At 49.8% G+C, this 19,940-nt stretch overlaps 6 protein-coding genes across 6 annotated transcripts; 3 read left to right on the top strand and 3 right to left on the bottom strand.

Moving 5' to 3' along the window:
- Positions 1–618: 618 nt before the first annotated feature.
- On the bottom strand, positions 619–2,944 carry TGAM01_v204427 (hypothetical protein; the record flags this gene model as incomplete). The annotated part of the gene is made up of 2 exons (XM_018809828.1): positions 619–789; positions 869–2,944. 2 exons carry the CDS (start codon positions 2,942–2,944, stop codon positions 619–621), a joined length of 2,247 nt encoding a protein of 748 aa, XP_018656967.1.
- A 3,403-nt stretch (positions 2,945–6,347) lies between these two features.
- On the top strand, positions 6,348–10,507 carry TGAM01_v204426 (hypothetical protein; the record flags this gene model as incomplete). Its single annotated transcript, XM_018809829.2, has 5 exons — positions 6,348–6,537; positions 6,604–7,165; positions 7,202–7,649; positions 7,722–8,727; positions 8,784–10,507. The coding sequence occupies 5 exons, from the start codon at positions 6,348–6,350 to the stop codon at positions 10,505–10,507; spliced, it is 3,930 nt and encodes a 1,309-aa protein (XP_018656968.2).
- Positions 10,508–12,104: 1,597 nt separating this feature from the next.
- On the bottom strand, positions 12,105–13,229 carry TGAM01_v204425 (hypothetical protein; the record flags this gene model as incomplete). Its single annotated transcript, XM_018809830.1, has 1 exon — positions 12,105–13,229. The coding sequence occupies one exon, from the start codon at positions 13,227–13,229 to the stop codon at positions 12,105–12,107; it is 1,125 nt and encodes a 374-aa protein (XP_018656969.1).
- Positions 13,230–13,787: 558 nt separating this feature from the next.
- Positions 13,788–14,264, top strand: TGAM01_v204424 (hypothetical protein; the record flags this gene model as incomplete). The annotated part of the gene is made up of 2 exons (XM_018809831.1): positions 13,788–13,944; positions 14,083–14,264. 2 exons carry the CDS (start codon positions 13,788–13,790, stop codon positions 14,262–14,264), a joined length of 339 nt encoding a protein of 112 aa, XP_018656970.1.
- A 930-nt stretch (positions 14,265–15,194) lies between these two features.
- Positions 15,195–16,994, bottom strand: TGAM01_v204423 (hypothetical protein; the record flags this gene model as incomplete). Its single annotated transcript, XM_018809832.1, has 2 exons — positions 15,195–16,661; positions 16,722–16,994. The coding sequence occupies 2 exons, from the start codon at positions 16,992–16,994 to the stop codon at positions 15,195–15,197; spliced, it is 1,740 nt and encodes a 579-aa protein (XP_018656971.1).
- A 1,127-nt stretch (positions 16,995–18,121) lies between these two features.
- TGAM01_v204422 (guanosine-diphosphatase) lies at positions 18,122–19,705 on the top strand (the record flags this gene model as incomplete). Its single annotated transcript, XM_018809833.2, has 1 exon — positions 18,122–19,705. The coding sequence occupies one exon, from the start codon at positions 18,122–18,124 to the stop codon at positions 19,703–19,705; it is 1,584 nt and encodes a 527-aa protein (XP_018656972.2).
- Positions 19,706–19,940: the final 235 nt, after the last annotated feature.

Below are 19,940 nucleotides of genomic sequence, written 5' to 3'. Positions count from 1 at the left end.
ATTGGCAATGCAAGGATCATCAAAAGACGGCGAATGGGAACGGGTCAGTAGTAATCGCTACATTGAGAGTTGCAAGAATCTCGGAGACCGAGATGCGGGCTTTTGGGCATTTTCTTGCCTCTGCCCGGCAGCAGAAATCCCCACCACGGAACGGCCCCATGGCGCTAAGCTGGCAGTGGCGGGTTTTCTGCATCATGTAAAGCACCATGAAGATGAAGTATCAAATGCCTTGACAATGGTAGTGAAAAGGCATAACAAGGTACCCGTAATATGTAGTAGTATTAGTTAAAAACAATATGCCGTAAATGTCGCTACCACCATCTTATCTTTCCCCCCTCTCTCAATATCTGTCTGTACGGAAATCTCTATATGAAATCACCCATGCCTAAATACACAATACAGAAAATATGTCCTCCTCTCTATACAATAAATTCCTTGCAATCTGAAAGTAATCCCGAATCAATGCCTTTCGTCCAATTTGCTATCCCAATGCCTAAACGAAAACACGAATAAAAGAGACAAAGGAAATAAAAGTTGGGATAAATACCCACCACCTTCTGCGCTTCTCACTCTCTCCAACTTCCCCATATCTCTCACCATCCGGCGTCAGGTTCAGGCTTAGTTGCCTCTTCGGTCGCAGTATCCGGGGAGCTTGGGCTCGGAGTTGGCCCAGCTCATAACGGTCAAGCTAGTAGTGTAAACCATGGCAATAAGGCCAAAGATGCACAGCGCAATATCGGAGTATTTCCAATACCTGTTTCGTGCGACTCCCTTGTAGTGGAGCAGGGGCTATGATAGACAAAGTCAGTATATTGTGCATTTGATATAGGGTGATAGAAGGGAAAGTGAAGGAAAAAGGGCTTCTTACAGGATAGATGTAGACCAAGGGGATACAGGCAAAGTTGCCCACCAAAGCCACAAACTTGTCCAGGTTGTCGGCGCCACCCCAGGCAATGCCAGCACACATGGCCACCAAGAAGAACCGGAAGATGTTCTTCTGCCACTTGATCCAGGGGTTGTACTTGCCACTCCTCGTAAACAGCGCGGTCTCGGCAATACGAATAGCAGGGAAGATTTGCAGCGGAGTGGATAGCAAAATGGCCATCGAGTAGAGGAGCTGCACGCTGTTGACCATGCGGTTATCCTGCGGCAGGTTGAGGAGGACAACAGTTTGCGTCTCGGATCCGTACGCAGCGTAGGAAATGGCGCCCATGACAGTGAAGAGGACAGTGATGATAATCATAACAAGAAACATGACCCTGGGGAACTTTTCGGGCTGCTTCATCGATTCCTGGATGGGGATAATGAGACCAATACCCTCGAAAGTAAAAATGGCTGTACCAATGAAGAGCGTCCAGTCCTTCTGGTTGAACATGATGATGTCGGCGAGACCATTAGCGGCGAGCGTCAACACATCGTAGTAGAAGAGATACGCGAGTCCTATCAGAATAAAGGCATCCGCAATCAGAGCTGTAAAGCCGAGCTTGCCAATGTCTCGGATGAGAGAGAGCGGCAAGAAGACAATCATCTGCAAGAAAATCAACACTGGAATACTAACAGACTTCTGGCAGTCTGTCACGGCCAAGATGAAGGCTTGCAAGTTCTCCGATGTAAAGACGATGTAGGCGGCGACAAATCCAATCTGGCTGAGAACAATCGACGCAAGGATGACGGCTCGCATCCATTTTCCATATAGAATACCGCCCATGTCACCAAACGAACCCTCGACATTCAGTCGTGTCGTAACCAGCAAAACAAAGCAGTAGTAGCTTAGAATCGCCACACCAATGAGGACAAGGTTGCTGAACATCATACCACCATTGAGGTATGCACGCGGCAAGAACAAGACACCAGTTCCGACAAAGGACTTGAGCAGCAGCAGAGCAGCGTTCATCTGGGTGTTCTGGCCGCTGCCGCCACGGACCTTTCTCCTGCGCTTCTTTTTCGAGGGGCCAAGCAGAGCACTATCCTCCATTGGTTCTTCGTCTTCTTCTTCTTCGTTATCCTCGCCAGATCCAAAGTATTCGTTGGGGCCGAGAGCCTCGTCGTCTTCTTCCAACTCTTCACCGGCAAAGTGGCCATAGATGGACAAGAATTCTAAGAAGCTTGATGTAAAGAGGGGTCGCTGATTGCTGCCCGGGGAGTCAATTCCTCCATAGCCATCTTCGTGGTGTCCAGACGGGCTGATGACGTTTCTCCTGAGATGATTCCTTCGGAAGCCTCCTGGCACTTTGATGGAGTTGATGTCAAGGGTCTCGCTTTCAGGTTCGGGTCTTGAGTAGTCAAAACTCTTGCTGCGCTGCATCCTCGTCTTGGCCTCTGCCTGTTCAGCCCATTTGTAGATTCCCCGTGTTACATCACCGCCTTGCAGACGCAGACTCGAGAATTCCTCCTCACTCAGGCCAGTAGTACCAGCCCCGGCATCGGCTGCCTGTTTGCCCTTGCCAGTCTCTGAAGAGGCCTCTGACGTGGGATTATCCATTTCACTGGGCTGCACCAAATGCCTCCTGACAATTTCCGGGTCTTCGTAGGGCCCGGTGCTCTCCGCCCCGATGCGGCTTCTCGAGTCAAAGGAGCCATAATTTGTCGGTGTAGCAGAGCGGCCTCTTCCGGGAGATAACGGCCGGACCGGCGGTGTGCTGACGCGGGCTGGAGGAGTGCCGTGTCGCGGCGGCGTTTGTCCCAGGGAGTCGGACAAGGCGGCAGCCAGAGCTGACACGCCAGGGCCTTGGGCAAACGCTGGACTATCGCCGCCTTCAGGCTTTGCGAATCCCGGACGAGGCGAACCGCTTCTCATGGGCGATCCAGCCCGGACTGGCTCGGCAAGTCTCGCGGTAAGCTCTTCTCGGGGCACTGACGACGAGAATGGCCGATGCTGGGAGAGGCTGGGCGAATGAGATCTCGCAATGTCCTGCGGTATCCCGCTTCTTGACGGCGAAGACATGATTGCTGTGATATTCAAGCTTGTTCTAGCTCAGGTCTGGTCTCCTATCGCATATCGAGTCTGATACAAAAGATACGTATCGATGCTTTGCGTTGAAAAGCGTCGGGCAAATCGAAAGGATGCGAACCGCGCGAGGGAGACTCGGTGACAAACAAACACGGGAAGATTAGCGATAAGGCGCCAGCGGTGTTCAAGGTCGAGACTCGTGAAAAGAGTCGATGTTTTGAGGCTGCTTTGTCTGCCTCTGCCGATGCTGCTTCAATTGGGAGTTTCTGGAAGAGGAGAAGGGACAAACGGCTGAAAGATGATGGAGGATGAAAGAGAGTGAAAGCTAATCTGCCCGGGTCTCTTTGGCCGAAGCTACGAGAGTGCGTGCCTGTTCCCAAAAGGTCCTGCACTAATGACGGACGAGGCCGCGCTAAGGCAGCTCAGGTAGCAAGGTACTTATGTGCTCACCCAGCGCCGGCGCCAAACCAGGTACTCTGTACGATCAGCACCTTGCAGTCGTCAGGGCTCCAGCCTGCGCCAGGCCACGCAGTGGCGGCTCCGGTCTGGTGACTGTATTAGGGGACCACACGTACTGGGGACTACTAGGGAGACATGCTAGGGGGGCTTAGTAGTGGGCCTCCGGCGGCTAAGGTCCGCTATGACAGCAAGAGATCTGCTCGATTGCAGGCTGGACTGTTATTGAACAGCTAGCACGGGGCAGCGCTTGAAGGGGCAGTTGAGATAGGGCTTGCATGCATACAACACACATTTGATATTGATATACAACGCTGCACTATAATACGACGACTTTCAGCCAATCCATCCAGCACGCAAGCACTGCCGCACGAATTACATGATTTGACTCATCGATATCAAACGAAGAGGGAAAAAGGCGGGCACCACGCTTTACTCTGGGTGTGGAGGGGTTCGTTTCTCAAGGGCCCTCGGTCGACAATCCGTCAGCTCAGACAGCAGATGGACTTATAAGACACCCGAATTAAATTCAGAGAGCAGACAACTTGTTTTTGGCGGGCAAAGTTGGTTTCCTAGCCATTTGTTTGCAGTCAAATAAACATTATAAGAATACTTTACAAGTACTCAGATGCCAAGATGTCAATCAATACAAAAAACTGTCCCGCATCTACTGGTTGGGATGAAGATACATGTCTCGAAGCTTATCAGCACCTGTGAAGAGTGACGGCCGATAACGGGAATACGAGATACGCAGGCGGCAGATCTGATTCGCCCGGCCTCATATCAGAACGATTCGAGATATTACGTGATCTAAGACCCTGAAAGAGACTGTTTCAGTTCTTGTGATTTATTCTCCCTCATCTTACATATATGTGACGCCGTGCCCAGTCCGATATAGATAGCACTGACACACGAGACTCGCTCGTACAGAGTACCCGATATCTGCTGTGCTTGCTACCGGTGATGTGCATGTTACCACGAGTATCACCAAAGCAGCCACACATATGAACATACCATGCATGCAATCTCCTGTCAACCGCCAAAAGTTTAGACATCAAAGTCCAGCCCCAAGACCACGCCTCCGGATAAGAGCGGGACAGAACATGGCCCTAATTGGATGGCGGCGATGACACCGAACGCCCGTTGTCTGCGCACAGCGCAGACAAACTCCCAGCGGCTGGTCACCAGCTTTATCATGAGGCTGACCACGCATCCAGATGACTGCTGAACATGAGGCTTGTGGTAGCGCACCGTCCATCCGCATTCTACATCCACCTCTCCCCGCGTCCTTCTCCAGAGGACTCAGATCTCGATACGCATGTCACAAGTGGCCCAGAGAGTAGCAGATATATGATGCACTTGGTCATACAGGGCTTTGAATACCTCTGCCAAATGAACACTGAACACCACGGGACGAGCCGATGCGGCACTAAACAGCGATTGTCCCCCGAATTTCTCCGCGCAGATAGGCCTACCTGAATTTTATATCAAGGTACATGCGTACATACCTGTTCATATACGCTCCTCAGGCGCTTGCTGGTTATTCCAGGGTCCAGTACGCTACGCTTTAGCTGATTGCAAAATCAGAATCAACATCAGCTCTAAGCTGGAAGGATTCGGTATCCCTTGTACTGGGGGTGGCTCGGAATGCCGTCATGGCGCGTGATATCGCCTAGAGGCGGGGCAGCCAGAGGGATCGCCACGCATATGCCTGGCAGTTCTCGGAGGCTTCTCTGTGTCGAATTATTCATCTGGCTGTAACGGCTTCAGATGAACTGGTTCTTCCTTGAAATAACTAGAAAATAACAGCCGGTGTTGACGGCATATTGCAGCCCTATCATCGACGATAGCACGTCGTGACCATCTTTTACGGCGGCAATTATCAGACGTTGAGAGGCATAAACCGCCCACGAATCACACTCTTCATGTCCCGCAAAGACCGGCTGAAGATCGCCTTGCCCATTGCTGGGATGACGACGGTGCTCTACACCACCATCGCGCTACTGCGGAGCCTGCGATTCCCACCTGATCTGTGTGGCTTCTCGCGATAGAGGCCAACGGCGGCCCAGTACTAAGTCTCCATACGAGTTAGTAGCGTTCAACAGGCTTATAATATACCGCTAAAGTGCCGGGTCTTGAAGCTACTAGTAGTAATGATACGATTATGCCGCAAAACGAACCGTTGCGGTGTAAACCACCATGTAGGCAGCGGCACAGATTTGCCCACATACATGTAGCTTAGAAGCTGATTCCAGCTTCCAGGTCCAAGATGGAAAGCATCAATACGCCATCGTACATACAATATCCATAGAACAGAGCCATTATATGTGACAGAGCATGCATGTCCATATGCACAAAATGCATACAAACTTGATTTCGGTAGCAACTCGACTCGGAAAATGTCAGGCATGATGGCGTCGATGGCTCTCCGTGTCTCCTCTCCAGGCCTCTCTTACACGAATCGCCGCTCGCGCTCCCCCAAGCCCCGCCGCTGATCCCAAACCCTTGGCATGACGCCGGCCTTGATTGATTTGCTTCATCTCAAACGGCGTTTAGATGTACAGTTTTAGTATAGTAAAGTTCAGATATTGATATTAACGCCATTGCCCCAAGTGCCGGGCTGTGTACTTTTTTTTTTCCCGATGGCCTCTTTATTCACTTATACCCCGTTGTTGGCCAGAGGTAGCGGAGAATGGTCATAACGCTGTTGTTTTCTTTTTATCTTCTCATCTTCGATTTATAGCACCCAGTCCAGATTCATTCTTCACGTTTTGACCGCTGTTGGATCCTACCCAAGTCATTGTAGCGGGCAAGGCATCAGGGCTGGTTGCACGGTTGGCTGGTTGGCTGGTGGTGGCACTCGGGATATTCCACGCTCGTTGGCAATACTCGCACTCTTGCCACGCAACCTTTTGAGCCTTGCTTTTGAAATCATCTCCCCATGCCTCTTCAAACACCAGAGAGAAAAGGCTCTTTGACAATAGCCATGGAGCCCGTAAAGCCCGCTGGTGGTGCCAGGTTAGGCACCATATCTGGTGTCTACATCCCCGTATACCTCAACATCTTGAGCATCCTCATGTTCCTCCGATTTGGCCAAATACTCGGTCAAGTTGGCTTCATTGGAATTCTAGGTAAGTCGCAAACAAGAACCCAGAATAATTTGCAACGTTCATTTCCAACCCGTCTCGCCATATTAGGTCTTCTCCTCGCCGCCTATTGCATTGATCTGCTTACTGTTCTCTCCCTTTCCGCCATTGCTTCTAATGGAGAAGTCAAGGGCGGCGGTGCTTATTACTTAATCTCCAGGTCTCTCGGCCCCGAGTTTGGCGGCTCTATTGGCATCTTGTTCTATCTAGCTCAAGCTCTAAACACTGCCATGAATGTAGTTGGTCTCATCGACTGCATTCGACTCAACATGGGATCTAATTTTCCTCAAGGATATTGGACTGGCTATGGGCTCCAAACAGCGGCCTTGGTGCTTTGCACATGTCTTTGCTTACTTGGCTCGTCAACTTTCGCAAAGGCATCGAATGCACTGCTCATCATCCTTACCGTGGCTGTCATGAGCATTCCCATATCAGCAATCTTGAAATCTCCGTTTGAGGATGCTGCGGCTGGCGTCAAGTTTACGGGTATCAGTGTTGATACGCTCATTGGAAACTTTGCTCCTCGGGCTTCTGATAGCAGCTACGAAGGCCTCAAGACCTTTCGTGAATTATTCGGCGTTCTCTTCCCGCGAGTACATTCCACTTCTCCTCCGTAGCAGAGCAGATATACTAATATCAGGGATTACAGAGCGACTTCGGGAATATTTGCTGGAGCTTCCATGTCTGGGGATTTGAGAAACCCAAGCAAAGCTATTCCGCATGGAACACTGTGGGCTACTCTTACAACCTTCATCGTGTACTTCACTGTCATTCTCTCCATGGCAGCGGCTACCACTCACGAATCTTTTCTGGCCAACAATAATGTCATCTCCATCACAAACTTATATGCCCCTATTATCTTGGCCGGCGAGTGCGCCGTCACTTTCTTTTCGGCTCTCATGGGAATTATCGGATCAGCCAAGCTGTTCCAAGCGCTCGCCAGGGATAAACTCCTTCCAGGGTTGTCTATCTTTGGAAGAGGAACTAGAGTTGGTGATGAACCAATCTTTGCCATATTCCTAACATATGCCATCGCTCAGGTTGCCCTGTTTGCAGACTTGAACCAAATTGCCACCCTCATCTCTATGGGCTATCAGGTTAGTGCAGGATCTCAAGACCACTGTCCTCTCTACGATTCTCGATACTAAGCAGCTGACGAATGAAAATAGATGACTTTTTTTGTCATGAACTTGGCTTGTTTCCTGTTGAAAATCGGATCTGCTCCCAATTTCAGGCCTGGCTTCCAGCTCTTCAGTGCCGAGACGGCCTTTTTGGGAAGCCTCTTTTCTGCTGTGGCCATGTTCTTTATCGACGAGGCCTACGCTTCAACGGCAATCTGTGCTCTCATATTAGTATTCTTGCTGATTCATTACCTATGCCCGCCCAAACACTGGGGAGATGTCTCACAGAATCTCATCTACCACCAAGTGAGGAAATATTTGCTAAGACTGAAGCCCGAACACATCAAGTTTTGGAGGCCACAAATCATACTCCTTGTCAACAACCCACGGCGGCAGACGAGGTTGATTCAGTTTTGCAATTCATTAAAAAAAGGCTCCCTTTACATCCTCGGTCATGTCATCGTAACAGACGACTTCAACACGGGAGTCCACGAGGCGAAACTGCAGCAACAGGCTTGGACACGCTACATATCCGAGTTTTCTAGGATCAAGGCCTTTGTTCAGCTGACCATGTCGCCTTCGATTAACTGGGGCATCCGAAATCTCATCTTATCCTCTGGCCTCGGAGGCATGCGACCCAATATTGCAGTCCTGGGATTTTACAACATGGAAGATCTACGAAGATCCAGTCATAGGCTACGGGTACCAGACATCCCAATGGCCCCAGCTTCCAAAATGAACCGTCCGCCAAAATCTCAGAGAGCCTATACACGAAACCGTGGCGATACGTCCGCACGTTTGATGGAAGGCTTCTTACCGACTGACGCAATTCGTACGGAGGATATGATGTCTCCCACGGAGTACATGACAGCATTGGAGGATTTGACCTTGATGTATCGGTTGAACGTAGCGGTGGCGTACGGATTTGACGGCTTGGAGACGCCTCGAAAAGACGAGGACAACTCGAAAAAGTACATTGACATGTGGCCGATTCAAATGTCCGCTGAAGTTTCATCCGATGGCAAGAATATGCTGACGTCTAATTTTGATACATGTAAGTCTATTCGCATTGCAAGCTGCGACTCCCTATGCATGACTAACATTTGCTAGACACACTCATTCTACAACTAGGCCACATTCTCCGCAGTGTTCACACTTGGAAACAAGCCTATACACTACGTGTCATGGTCTTTGTTGAATACGAAAACGAAGTCGAAGAAGAGTTGGCCCGAGTCCGCGCGCTTCTGGAGAAACTGCGTATCGACGCTGAAGTTCGAGTGTTTTGGCTGGCATGTGGCCAGTTGGACACGTACGAGCGCATCATCAATGGCAAAGGCAGTAGTATAGACTGCGAAATCATTGTTGGCGACGCATTGAGAGACGAAGAATGGTGGAACGACCTGGAAGACCTCCGCGGACAGTCAGAGCCCATGACGAATAGCCAGGAGTTTACGCACCTCGCGCATATCATTACTTCGACCGCTGGACGGCCGGGAGTCTATAATCCGCACGAAGAAACAGAGTCCCGGAGACGACGCTCGAGTGTGCTAGATCTTCCCGGTATGCCCAAGAAACCGAACATTGGCTCTTTGTCGAAGATGGGTATCAACATCGGCATGCACACGCATCATCTGAACGAAGAAGTCTTTGAGGACTCTGATTCAGACTACGAAACAAATAGCGATACAGACTCTTTGAGTACGGTGCGATCCGCTACAGATCCTTTATTGCGCGAATCGTCATCTTCGAATGCCTCACAAGGGCAGCTCTCGCCTCCCGGAATCCGAGGAAATGGCTCTTTTGATACAATCACCGGACATGGATATATGTACTCCAACAACGGCATTCCCTCACTGACTCCATCATATGGCACCATGTCTGGATCTCAGCCGCCTTCCATGGCGCAGCATCGTTACAATTCAGTATTTTCTCCAACGCCGCGACAGGGCGAAGTTGATCTGGACGCGACCCCTCGAGCAAATAACCGACAGAGAAGCAGCTTCAAAATGGAAATCAGGAGCATAGAATCCTTTCCTAATCTAGACCAACTTGCAATGCCCGAAACTCGTCGCAGCAACTACCAGCCAAGCAGCACTGCGACATCCTCAGTCGCCCGATATTCGGGGGACGACGATACTTCAACGCCCCGGCCGAGCATATCGCGGCAGTCGTCCGCCGCTCGCTTCTCAAGCCGGCCTGTTCCAGAGATGAGAATCACAACAGAGGAGGGAAGCTCCCGAATTGGGTTCGCAACTACAAATTCCTCGAGCCCTACGACGCCTAGAATTGACCGTCCATCGTTTTCGCGGCAATCGTCACTGAATGTTCCATCGCAACCGTTACCTCCATCCAGGAGAAATATGGTTGGCGGAGGAGGCCCACGCGCGATTTCCTATCATGAGCAGCCAACGTACTATTCACGCGCGAGCACAACAAAATCCCGTTATCACTCCCGGTCTCGGCGAGAATCTCAATATCCAGACAGCTATGGCCGAGGAGACGTCAGCCTAAATATTCCCGATCTCGTGCAATCGTATAGATCTGGCGCGGAGTTGGGCAACGCAGAAGGCGCCCCATACTCGACACAGGGCATTGCTTTATCTTTCAACGACTTGCCAAGCAGAGCGCAGCATCTGATCCTCAATGAGCTGATGAAACAGAATTCAAAAGAAACGGCTGTTCTCCTCAGCACGCTACCGATCCCCAATGAGGGGACGTATATGAATGTGGACAGCACGATTCAGTATCTGTCGGATGTTGAGCTGCTGTGTCATGACCTTCCGCCGGCGCTTATGGTGTTGAGCAATAACATGACGGTCACTGTGAGCTTATAAAGCGATCTACCTGTGCATTGTAACCAAGTTGCAGCGCAATTACGCCGAAGCATCTTGAAAGAAAGGATACATGTGCCTTTGATTGCTACACGTGTCTAAATGAAAACTAAGGGGATCAGTGTATGCTTGACTGAACTTTTGGGTAACAAGTTGGAAAATGGGGTAAATCTCTTCTTCTGTATATAAATAGCAAATTGTACACAAAACTGTTTCTATGAACAAGATGGCACTGGTGTTCTATTTATATGGTCGGTACCAGAGGTGTGTGCTTGAACAGAAGGAACCCTGTCCCGTTGCTCTTTAAAACCGCGAGAACATACAAAATGAACACAACACTGTTCAATAATACCGCCAGTTCATATAACAAGCAACAGCCCGCTTTTGACCAGAGATTCCACATCCCATCACTCAATAAAATAAAGTCTCGTTACACAAAATAAATCCATCCGCTCTGCAACGCCCCCTAACTTTTCTCCTGAAAATGCGTATCAAACTACCATCAAGATCACACCTCAACTCATTTTCCCCAAAAGAAAAGCCCAAAAAACCCGCCTTAGAAGTTGATACAGACAATCATCCCATAGCAAACCATTACAGACACAATTTCGGCACTTACAAGGCGGAAGCACACCCAATCATCAAGAGTCCTCAGGATCGAGCTCTTTGGCGAAGGGCGGTTTATGTCCCTCATTCTTCCCATTCTCCGCCAACTCCAACAACCTCATCCCCAGATAAGTCTGGATCATCAGCCCAAACACCTCCACAAAGTACTTCCCCGCCTCATCCAGTATGCTTCCTCTGCATGGGATATCTGGGACATGAATACAGCCACACCACTTGTAACTCATGCAAAACAAAGTACGCAGCGCCACCGCACCGTGTTAGTGACGAAGATGAGTATATTGACGACTTCTTTCCTCCCAGCCCTTCTCCGCAAGATGAAACCTCGGATGCACAAATTATATTGCTAGATGGATGCATTGCCAAAGGGAAAAAATCTTGTTTCATAAATGATGCTAATAACTGTGCTACACTTGCGCCACCAAGTCCAAGCTTGACGTGCTCTGATGATGAGTCTGACGGCTGTGTTACACCGGCGTCATGCTCGAGCTCTATGTACTCCCAAGATGAATTCGACATAGGTATCAGACGTCATGAGTTTCTCGTTGGATCAAAGGGGCCTGGTTCAGAAGCACGCTTCACAAGCAGTACGAATAATTGCGTTACGCCCGCGCTGTCAACTTCGAGCTCGGTATACTCTCAGGATGAAGATGAAACAGAAAGAGCAGAAACAGATACGGTTGGTTATTATGAGTTAGATTGTTTCGCTGGTTATTTCGACGATTGTCAACAGTTGAAAGGCGAAGGTTTGGAAGAAAATGTGGAGGAAGACTACAGTTTAGCAATCGATATTTATTTTAAGTAGCGATAAATGGTTAATGTTCGTGGCAAAAGAGAAATCGGTGCGGGCTGTTCGTCCAAAAGTCTTAGCTTTTTATTCATTTGCTCATTTAGCTGCATTTATCTTCTATATCCCCAATGATTTCATTCCTTTTCAAGTTCATAACGTCGTCTATATCAAAAGAAAACCCTATATCTATAATATCCTCTTAACAACCAACTCCCCTTTATTCACTCCCTCTAATTCTATAAAGCCGCCAGCTTCCAGCCTCTTCTTCCATTTATTGCTTTCGTATCGTCCCAGTATCATTGTCAGTCGCAAAAGAACGCCGCTGCTTGAAGCATGCTCTTCTGTGCTCTCAGCGAGAGAGGTAAACGTCCATCGGCCAAACGCCCAGTTCAAAATGTATCGACCGCGCGGGTTAGACTCTGGCTGTGGAACGTCGGGGTCAGAGTTCCTGGGTGTAGATGAAAGGGTAAGGACGGCTTTGATACGATACGCCTCGTCCTTGGGGGCTGATTTGAGAAAATTGAGCAGCTTGTCCGTTGAGACGGCAGTACCGCTGTCGCCTTTGAGCTCGACGGAGAGCACCTCAACCTCGCTCTGGTGGCCGTGGCTATGGCTGTGATTGTGTTTATGAGCATCACCGTTCGTTTGGTGACTGTGCTCGTGGTTGCCATCAACTTCAGCCTCCGTCAGCTCCTTAGCCAGACCCCCGTCAACACCAAATATCAGGCCCATATCAACAAATCCCTTGTCGCTCTTCACCCGCGCCACATCAACATCTAAATCACCCACTCTATCCAAGCACTCTTCATAGCGATCTTCTCCCGCCGTTTCCCACTTATTAAACACAATCAAGTCGGTATAGCGCGCTTGAATCTTGGCCGTGTAGCTTGTATCTTCGTATCCCTTCCAATTCTCAACGTCAATCACGCTGATGACCCCGTCAAGCACGTATTTCCCCGTGTCTCTTGCGATCCGGTTGACTTCCAAGGCCAGAGTTGCCGGGAAAGCAGATCCGCTCGTCTCGATAATAATGCGATCCGGTGCGACAGTCTTTTCGAGTTCAGCCAGCGCGGGGCCGAGTTGGCCTACGAGGTTGCAGCAGATGCATCCGTTGAGAAGCTCTTGCACGCCGGAAATGGCTGAGCTGGACGCCAGCTGGGAGTCAATAGCAAGGTCGCCGAATTCATTCTTTAAAAGGGCGAGCTTATAGGAGGGGTTTTGGGCGCGAAGTTGAGGGATGAGGTTGAGAATGAGGGTTGTCTTTCCGGACCCCAAAAAGCCGGTGATAATAGTGAGAGGAATCGGGGCCATTGTCGCAGAATGGCCTCTATTTGATCAGTTTATATCGAATTGGACAATAAATCAGATACGAAAAGAAGGAAAAGAGAATGGAAGAAGCCAACAATCACACCACAATACACTAGGATGTCATCGGAGAAAATATCTCGGCTTGCAAATCAGATCGATCTAGGAAGAGAGAATGCGACGGCTTAGCTTATCTTATCAGCGCCGTCTCTCAGCGCCTGGATTTCTAGTTGCATCCACCGTAGCAGCGCTATAGCCAGCGCCAACGTTACGCAGATAGGGCCTTGGCCTTGGCCTTGGCCTCTAGTTTAGCGGCCTTGGAAGTCTTCAGCGGCTGTCATGCACACTGATCGCCACGCATGCGCGTGTCTTGTATCTTGACATTGACGTCACATTTCGTAAAAGATCGAAAACGGGCGACTTCGCTATATAAGTCCCAGCCATGACATCCTTTTTGGCGCAAACCTGAGATATCTCAGCCGACATTACAGCTTCCAGTGTTTATGCACGTAATACTATCTCTTTGACTCTGGTCCAGACCAAGTTGAAAAAGCAATCGCCATCATGCACTCGCCATCCAAGAATCAAGACAGCCCACTACAGGCGCAGGAGCAGGAGCAGCTCGACTTCAAGCAGCAGCTCGACCAAAAGGCAGATGAGAGCCGTAATCGCGACAATGGCAATGGAGGAGAATCATTCATCGAATCGGTTGTTCACAAGAGTAAGTTGCTTATTTGAACAGTCTCCATGCTGATGAGTAGCCAGCGATCATCAACACGTGGGAAGAAAATCGCCATGGTCGTATGATTCGCTTCATCTACAGCTTCGTCGCGATCCAGCACTAACATGCCCTCGATAGTTTCACAAGCCATTCCAGCTACAGTGCCTATCCTTGGCGGATCAAATCCAGAGGGCAAGGTGGAAGACGAAGGAGCAGCCGGTCCTCCTAATCGGCCACAGAATGACGTCCAAATCGAGGAGTTTGTGAGGGAGCAGCATCGAAGCAAATTGGTCGGTGAGACTGAGGAGACGAAGTCTTGAAAGAAATGCTGAATCCACGCACATGTTAAGTGGAAATACATTGGTAGATACCCGGTCGTATATACTCGTTTAATCAGATTTGCTTCTTTTCGCTTCAAATAGAGATGCCCACATCGTGATGAGAATTTTGGCTTCACCATCGCAAAATATGCTACCAGGCACTTCTACAAGCCGCTCGCACGCAGCGATCCCGCGCAAATTACGCACAGGAGCTCACGACAAGAGGCAGCCCACGATCTAAGCACGCTGAAGCGATTTAACACGACTAGAAAGCCGTCTACAAAGCAAGCTGGTACAGACTGCACCGACATTCATTCGTTCAGCTTGGGTTCAGCCGCACCTTGGCGTTACACCAAGGGCGCGCACGAAAAAAAAGAGACAAAAGAAAATATCACCGAGCTTGTTTAGAAGCTGGCATGTCCCCCCTTCTTGGCATCTGCCGCCCACAGAATTTTTGTTTCGAAAAACGTAGCGGTAGATTTCCTATATCCAAGGGTTTTACTTTTCTGAGCGTTTCCCAACGAGGGGAAAGGCAACGCAACACCGTGGGTTAGCTAGGTGAGGGTCGTGGCAGCTCAGGTGCTTTTTGATAAAGAAGAAAAAGAAAGAAAAAAAACTAAAAAGTTTGCTTGCGATGGCTGTTTAAATGGGCTGCAGCAATGTGGGGTCGTACTAGGCTGGGTTGATGACTCAGCATTTTTACTACGCAGATTTGCAGACTTGGCAGAGCACTTATGGAGCTGCGAAGACGGGCATGCTCAGATATACTTCTCATGGCCATTGCTGATAAGATAGAGTGAAAGAAAAAGCATGGAAAATTAATTATTCAAATACAGACAATCCATCTAAACAGGCTCCAAAGACAAGTCTATAAACGAGGCAGCAAAAGTATATCATCCCATCTCATCTCATCGTCAAACACCAATCCTATCAATTCAACCGGTCCACCTTTAGGCCTTTTCCAAGCAGCTCGTTTCCCACCTCTGCAATCAAGACCTCATTAGGAAAAATCTTCTTCTTTGCTGATACCGTTCCTTCGGCATCCAGAGCGCGGAGTAGATCGGCAAGCTCTCCATCAAGCTTTGTATAATAAACTAGGTGGCCCAGTGCCGAAAGCATGCCCTGGAGAGCCTCTTGTGAGGTCTCTTCCTGAGAGATTGCCTCTACAACAGAGGCTGCAAGCTCAACAAGGTCGTCCTCTGGTAGACTTGGCTTAGCCTCGCCAAGCCTTGACCTGCGATCAGCCAAAGCAATGTTGAACAATAGAGATGATGCCGCCACGCGGGTATTGCTGTGGCTATCGTCGAGAAAACTCGTTGATATTAACCGGGTGATGGGCCCGCGAAGATGATCGTGTCGTAGAATCTCGTCCAGAAACAAGGGAGTAGAGAAAAGATTGCATGCCATTTGCAAAGTCACAAGACGCAGTGCGTATGGGCACTCGCTCTGCTCGTTAACGGCATTGAGGATACCAGCAACTGTCTTGTGCGCCGTCTCTTCAGCAAAATACCCACTTACTCGGGGGTCGAGAAGGGCGCAGCGCAAAAGATCGACCACGGTGAACATAATTTCAACTGGTAATTTGGCGACTGTCTCCTGGAGAAAGCTTGCCATATGTCCCATGTTTGGCAAAACAGCATCTAGAGCTTCCCCATTGGCGCGGTCTTCAATAAATCTTTTCAGCTGCTGAATTTCGGGCTTGCCAGAAACATCTGGCCCCATCTTGGTCATTAATTTTTGCATTGGAGGCACCTTTCCAAATAGCACAGGCTTCGTATTGGGGTTAGCAAACGTGGGAAGGCGAAGCTTCTCATGAGGGTGGTGGGGATGCGCCATCTGTACGAGCAGCTGAAGATTTCCTCTGAGAGTTGCTGCATCAGCGCCAGACCATCGGTTTTCTTGTTCTCCTTTTAGATATGTGATGAATGTCGGGGTTGCGCTGATCGAGTATTGGCTGGCAAGCAGGTTTGCCTGTGGCTGAGCGATGTCAATCTTGATCAAAGTTGCCTTGCCCGCAAACTCTTCGGCCAGTGAGTCGTATAAAGGATATATCATCTTGCACGGCGCACAGGTTGCAGAAGTAAAGTAGACCACCGCGCAGGACTGCTTCGCTTGATCCAACAGAGCAGATAGCTCTGCATGGCCAGTCACATCTTTCACCGAAGCTGTCTTGACAGGTGCAATGGGCTGAGCACTCTCCTGCAGTCCCAGGATAGAGCCGTTTTGTCTGCTGGCATTGACCCCTTGAGTAAGTTGAGGCATCAGCATGCGTCCAAACGGCGAGTCGAGAACTGCTTGTGGCATCTGTGAAATGTGGCTTGGAATGCCCTTTCCGAGGAGGAAATTGGAAAAGGCATCTGTGAAGTTGTTGCAGTTGTGGCGGAACAGATCATAGGCCTATATTCATTCGAGTTAGCAACTACGTAATTACTAGAAAAATCAGCAGTGTCGTCATACTTCTATCGTGAAAACGGATCTTATCGACTCCAAATAGTCCCCGATTACGTCCATGGGTAGATCTGTCTTGCCCAGATGCAGTCTCTCCAAGGGTTGGCCCAGGTGCGAGGTGCCTGGAACGATGGAGATGATGCCGCCATCATAGACGTACTCGCGACCCTGAAGCTCGATAGAAGTATGATAAATGGCATCAAGTTGGAATCCAAGGAGGCCTAGCGACATTTGACGAGCCAGACCGCGAGACAGGTCGTAAACAAGGAGGTGGACGTCCATCTTGGGCCGTGCCTTTATACGCGAATCGTCGTGCGTCCTAACAGTATTTCGCAGAGGCGATGTGGCTAATCCAACAGGTTATAGACTTAAGTGACTGGAAATGCTGAGTGCTGGTTGTGAAAATTTCTTCAGAAAATAGAAATGACTCAAGTTTGGGAGTTTGGGCTGGTTCGAGTTTATTTATTGAAGTTCAAGGCAGCGAAGGTGTACGAAATCACATGGAAAGCATCCAGCGCACGAAACCTGACGTATAGACCTAATGCTAGGTACTATCAAGAGGCGGACTTCGGCTTATAAACTCCGCTGTTCTAAAGCCGAAACCTACTGGATACAGTCGATAGTGAATCAAAGGCGTTGAACACAGTACAAGCTTGCTCAACGAACTCTATAAAAATCATCAAAGAAAAAGCATGCTAACTTCTATAATTCCTGGCATATCAACTCTCTTGAAATGTCGCTGTCTCTACGATTTGCATCTCTTGGCTTACCCTGTAATTTGACGGATTTTCTGCACTAAGCGGCCGACCCACTGACGCATCATCCAGGGGGGCACTTTGGCAGCTGGTTTCAGGGGAAATGGAATGTGGCGAATGGGCTCTTCACAATCGCGTGGCTTTGCTGGGCTTAGCTGAAAGCGCGACCGCCTGTAGCGTCAGTGTCACAGTGGTTAAGAGCGGCGTGTGGTGGGTGCATCAAGTACTCTCCCATACAGAATATGCGTGTAAGGAACCTTGTCTTTGCCCCTCCACCTGGAGAAGATTTGTTTGGTCTCCTTTTTTTCCACTCCAGATCATTTCCAGACTCCAGCCATGTCCTAGATCCTGGTAATGTTACTTTCTGCCGCCTCCCACCTAATAGGCCTTGTTTGTTCCACAGTCCAACTGCCCTCCAGTCATTCTCTTGACGTTGGCTTCTAGACCTTCATTTTTTCCTCTTTCTTTTTTTCTTCCATCCCCTTCCGCTCTTTAATGCGTCACGGCGTCTCTCATTGATCGCCCTGCGGCCTGATGAGGAGAACTTCGGTGTCGCTGCCCACGAAGCAAGTTGCGCACGATCCCTACGAAAAGACCGATCGATATCGCCCAAGCCATCGAAAGCAAGGCCTGTTTGCCAGCATGAAGGAAACCATGCTGTCTCAGTCTCAGAAATCGCGGTGGGTTAAGACCGGCACGCTGGTTCTGATACTGGTCTGCCTGTTCTGGTGGCTGTCACCGACCGGCGTCGAGGTATACAACAAGAGCCCATTGGGCAGTGAAGAAGGCTCTGTGAGCAAGGCTCCCGCTTCTGCTCCCGCTGCTGCTCCCGTCGCCAATGTCCCCGCCTCCAACAAAGATGCCACCTCCAACAAGGACACCGCCGCCGCTGGCAACGGCGCTCCCAACAGTGGCCAGGCTCCCTCAGACTCTTCTTACGGCACCGATAAGTGTTCCAAGTCGTACTCCAAGGACAAGCCCATCGTTCAGTATGTCCTCATGATCGATGCTGGCAGCACTGGCTCCCGAATCCACGTCTACAAATTCAACAACTGCGGTCCCATCCCCGAGCTGGAGAAGGAAGAGTTCAAGATGACTGAGAAATCCGTCGGTGGCTTGAGTGCCTTTAAGAACGACCCCGTCGGTGCTGCCAAGAGTCTTGATGTTCTCATGGCCGTTGCCATGGAACACGTCCCGGATGCGCTGAAGAAGTGCTCTCCCGTTGCTGTCAAGGCTACCGCTGGCTTGCGTTTGATTGGAAAGGAACTTGCCGATGCCATCTTGGTTGAGGTCAGACGACACTTGGAGCAGGACTACCCCTTCCCCGTTGTTTCTGCCGAACAGAACGGTATCGCCATCATGGACGGCTCGGACGAAGGTGTCTATGCTTGGATCACTACCAACTACCTGCTTGGCAAGATTGGCGGCCCTGACAAGAGTGAGACCGCTGCTGTATTCGATCTCGGTGGCGGTTCAACCCAGATTGTCTTTGAGCCTACCTTTAAGGGCGCCCCAGACGGAGGCATGCCTGAGAAGCTGGCTCCTGGCGACCACAAGTACGAGCTTGACTTTGGCGGCCACAAATTCGACCTCTACCAGCACTCTCACCTTGGCTATGGCTTGATGTCTGCTCGCAAGGCTCTGCACTCCGCCCTGATTGATGATTTGGCCAAGTCTAAGAAAGATGACGAAACCTGGAAGAAGTCCCCGATTGTGCACCCTTGTATCGCTCCCGGCACCACCAAGCAAATTGACGTCGAGGTCAACGGTGGTGAAGCACAAACCTTCAACTTCACTGGCCCGTCTTCACCCGCTCCTGCTCAGTGCCGCAACCTGGCTGAGAAGATCTTGAAAAAGGAAGCCGACTGCAAGCTTGCTCCCTGCTCTTTCAACGGCGTCCACCAGCCTATCCTGTCCAAGACATTTGCCAAGGAGGATGTCTACATCTTCTCTTACTTCTACGACCGCACAAAGCCCCTCGGCATGCCCGACTCTTTCACTCTCCGCGAGATGCACGATCTTACCGACAAGGTATGTGCCGGCAAGGACTCCTGGGATGTCTTTTCCAGCGTCCCCGGTGCCCTGGAGGAGCTTGCGGACCGTCCCGAGCACTGCTTGGATTTGAACTTTATGATGGCGCTGCTGCACACTGGATACGAGATGCCCATTGACCGCGAGGTCAAGATTGCGAAGAAGATCAAGGGCAATGAGCTGGGCTGGTGCCTTGGCGCTAGGTAAGAACTTATAGTCTTTTTCCCTTTTGGACTCTTCATAACTAACTGATGATTTTTTTTTTTTAGTCTGCCGCTCTTGGCTCCTGGCTCAGGCTGGGAATGCAAGGTTAAGGAGGTTTTATAAAATGCTTTCATATACCTTATTAGGCGTTTTCTGAATAAAATGGTTCACGATGAGTCGATTGTCTAGAATGATCGCGAAGCATATTGCTGTACGACGCCCACGCTCTTGAAAGAAA

The sequence above is a fragment of the Trichoderma gamsii genome (assembly GCF_001481775.2).
Source record: "Trichoderma gamsii strain T6085 chromosome Unknown Scaffold_12.2, whole genome shotgun sequence".
NCBI classification, from domain to species: Eukaryota; Fungi; Ascomycota; class Sordariomycetes; order Hypocreales; family Hypocreaceae; genus Trichoderma; species Trichoderma gamsii.
Note: the sequence above shows the minus strand (reverse complement) of the source record. Positions and strands in the feature narration are given on the sequence as shown.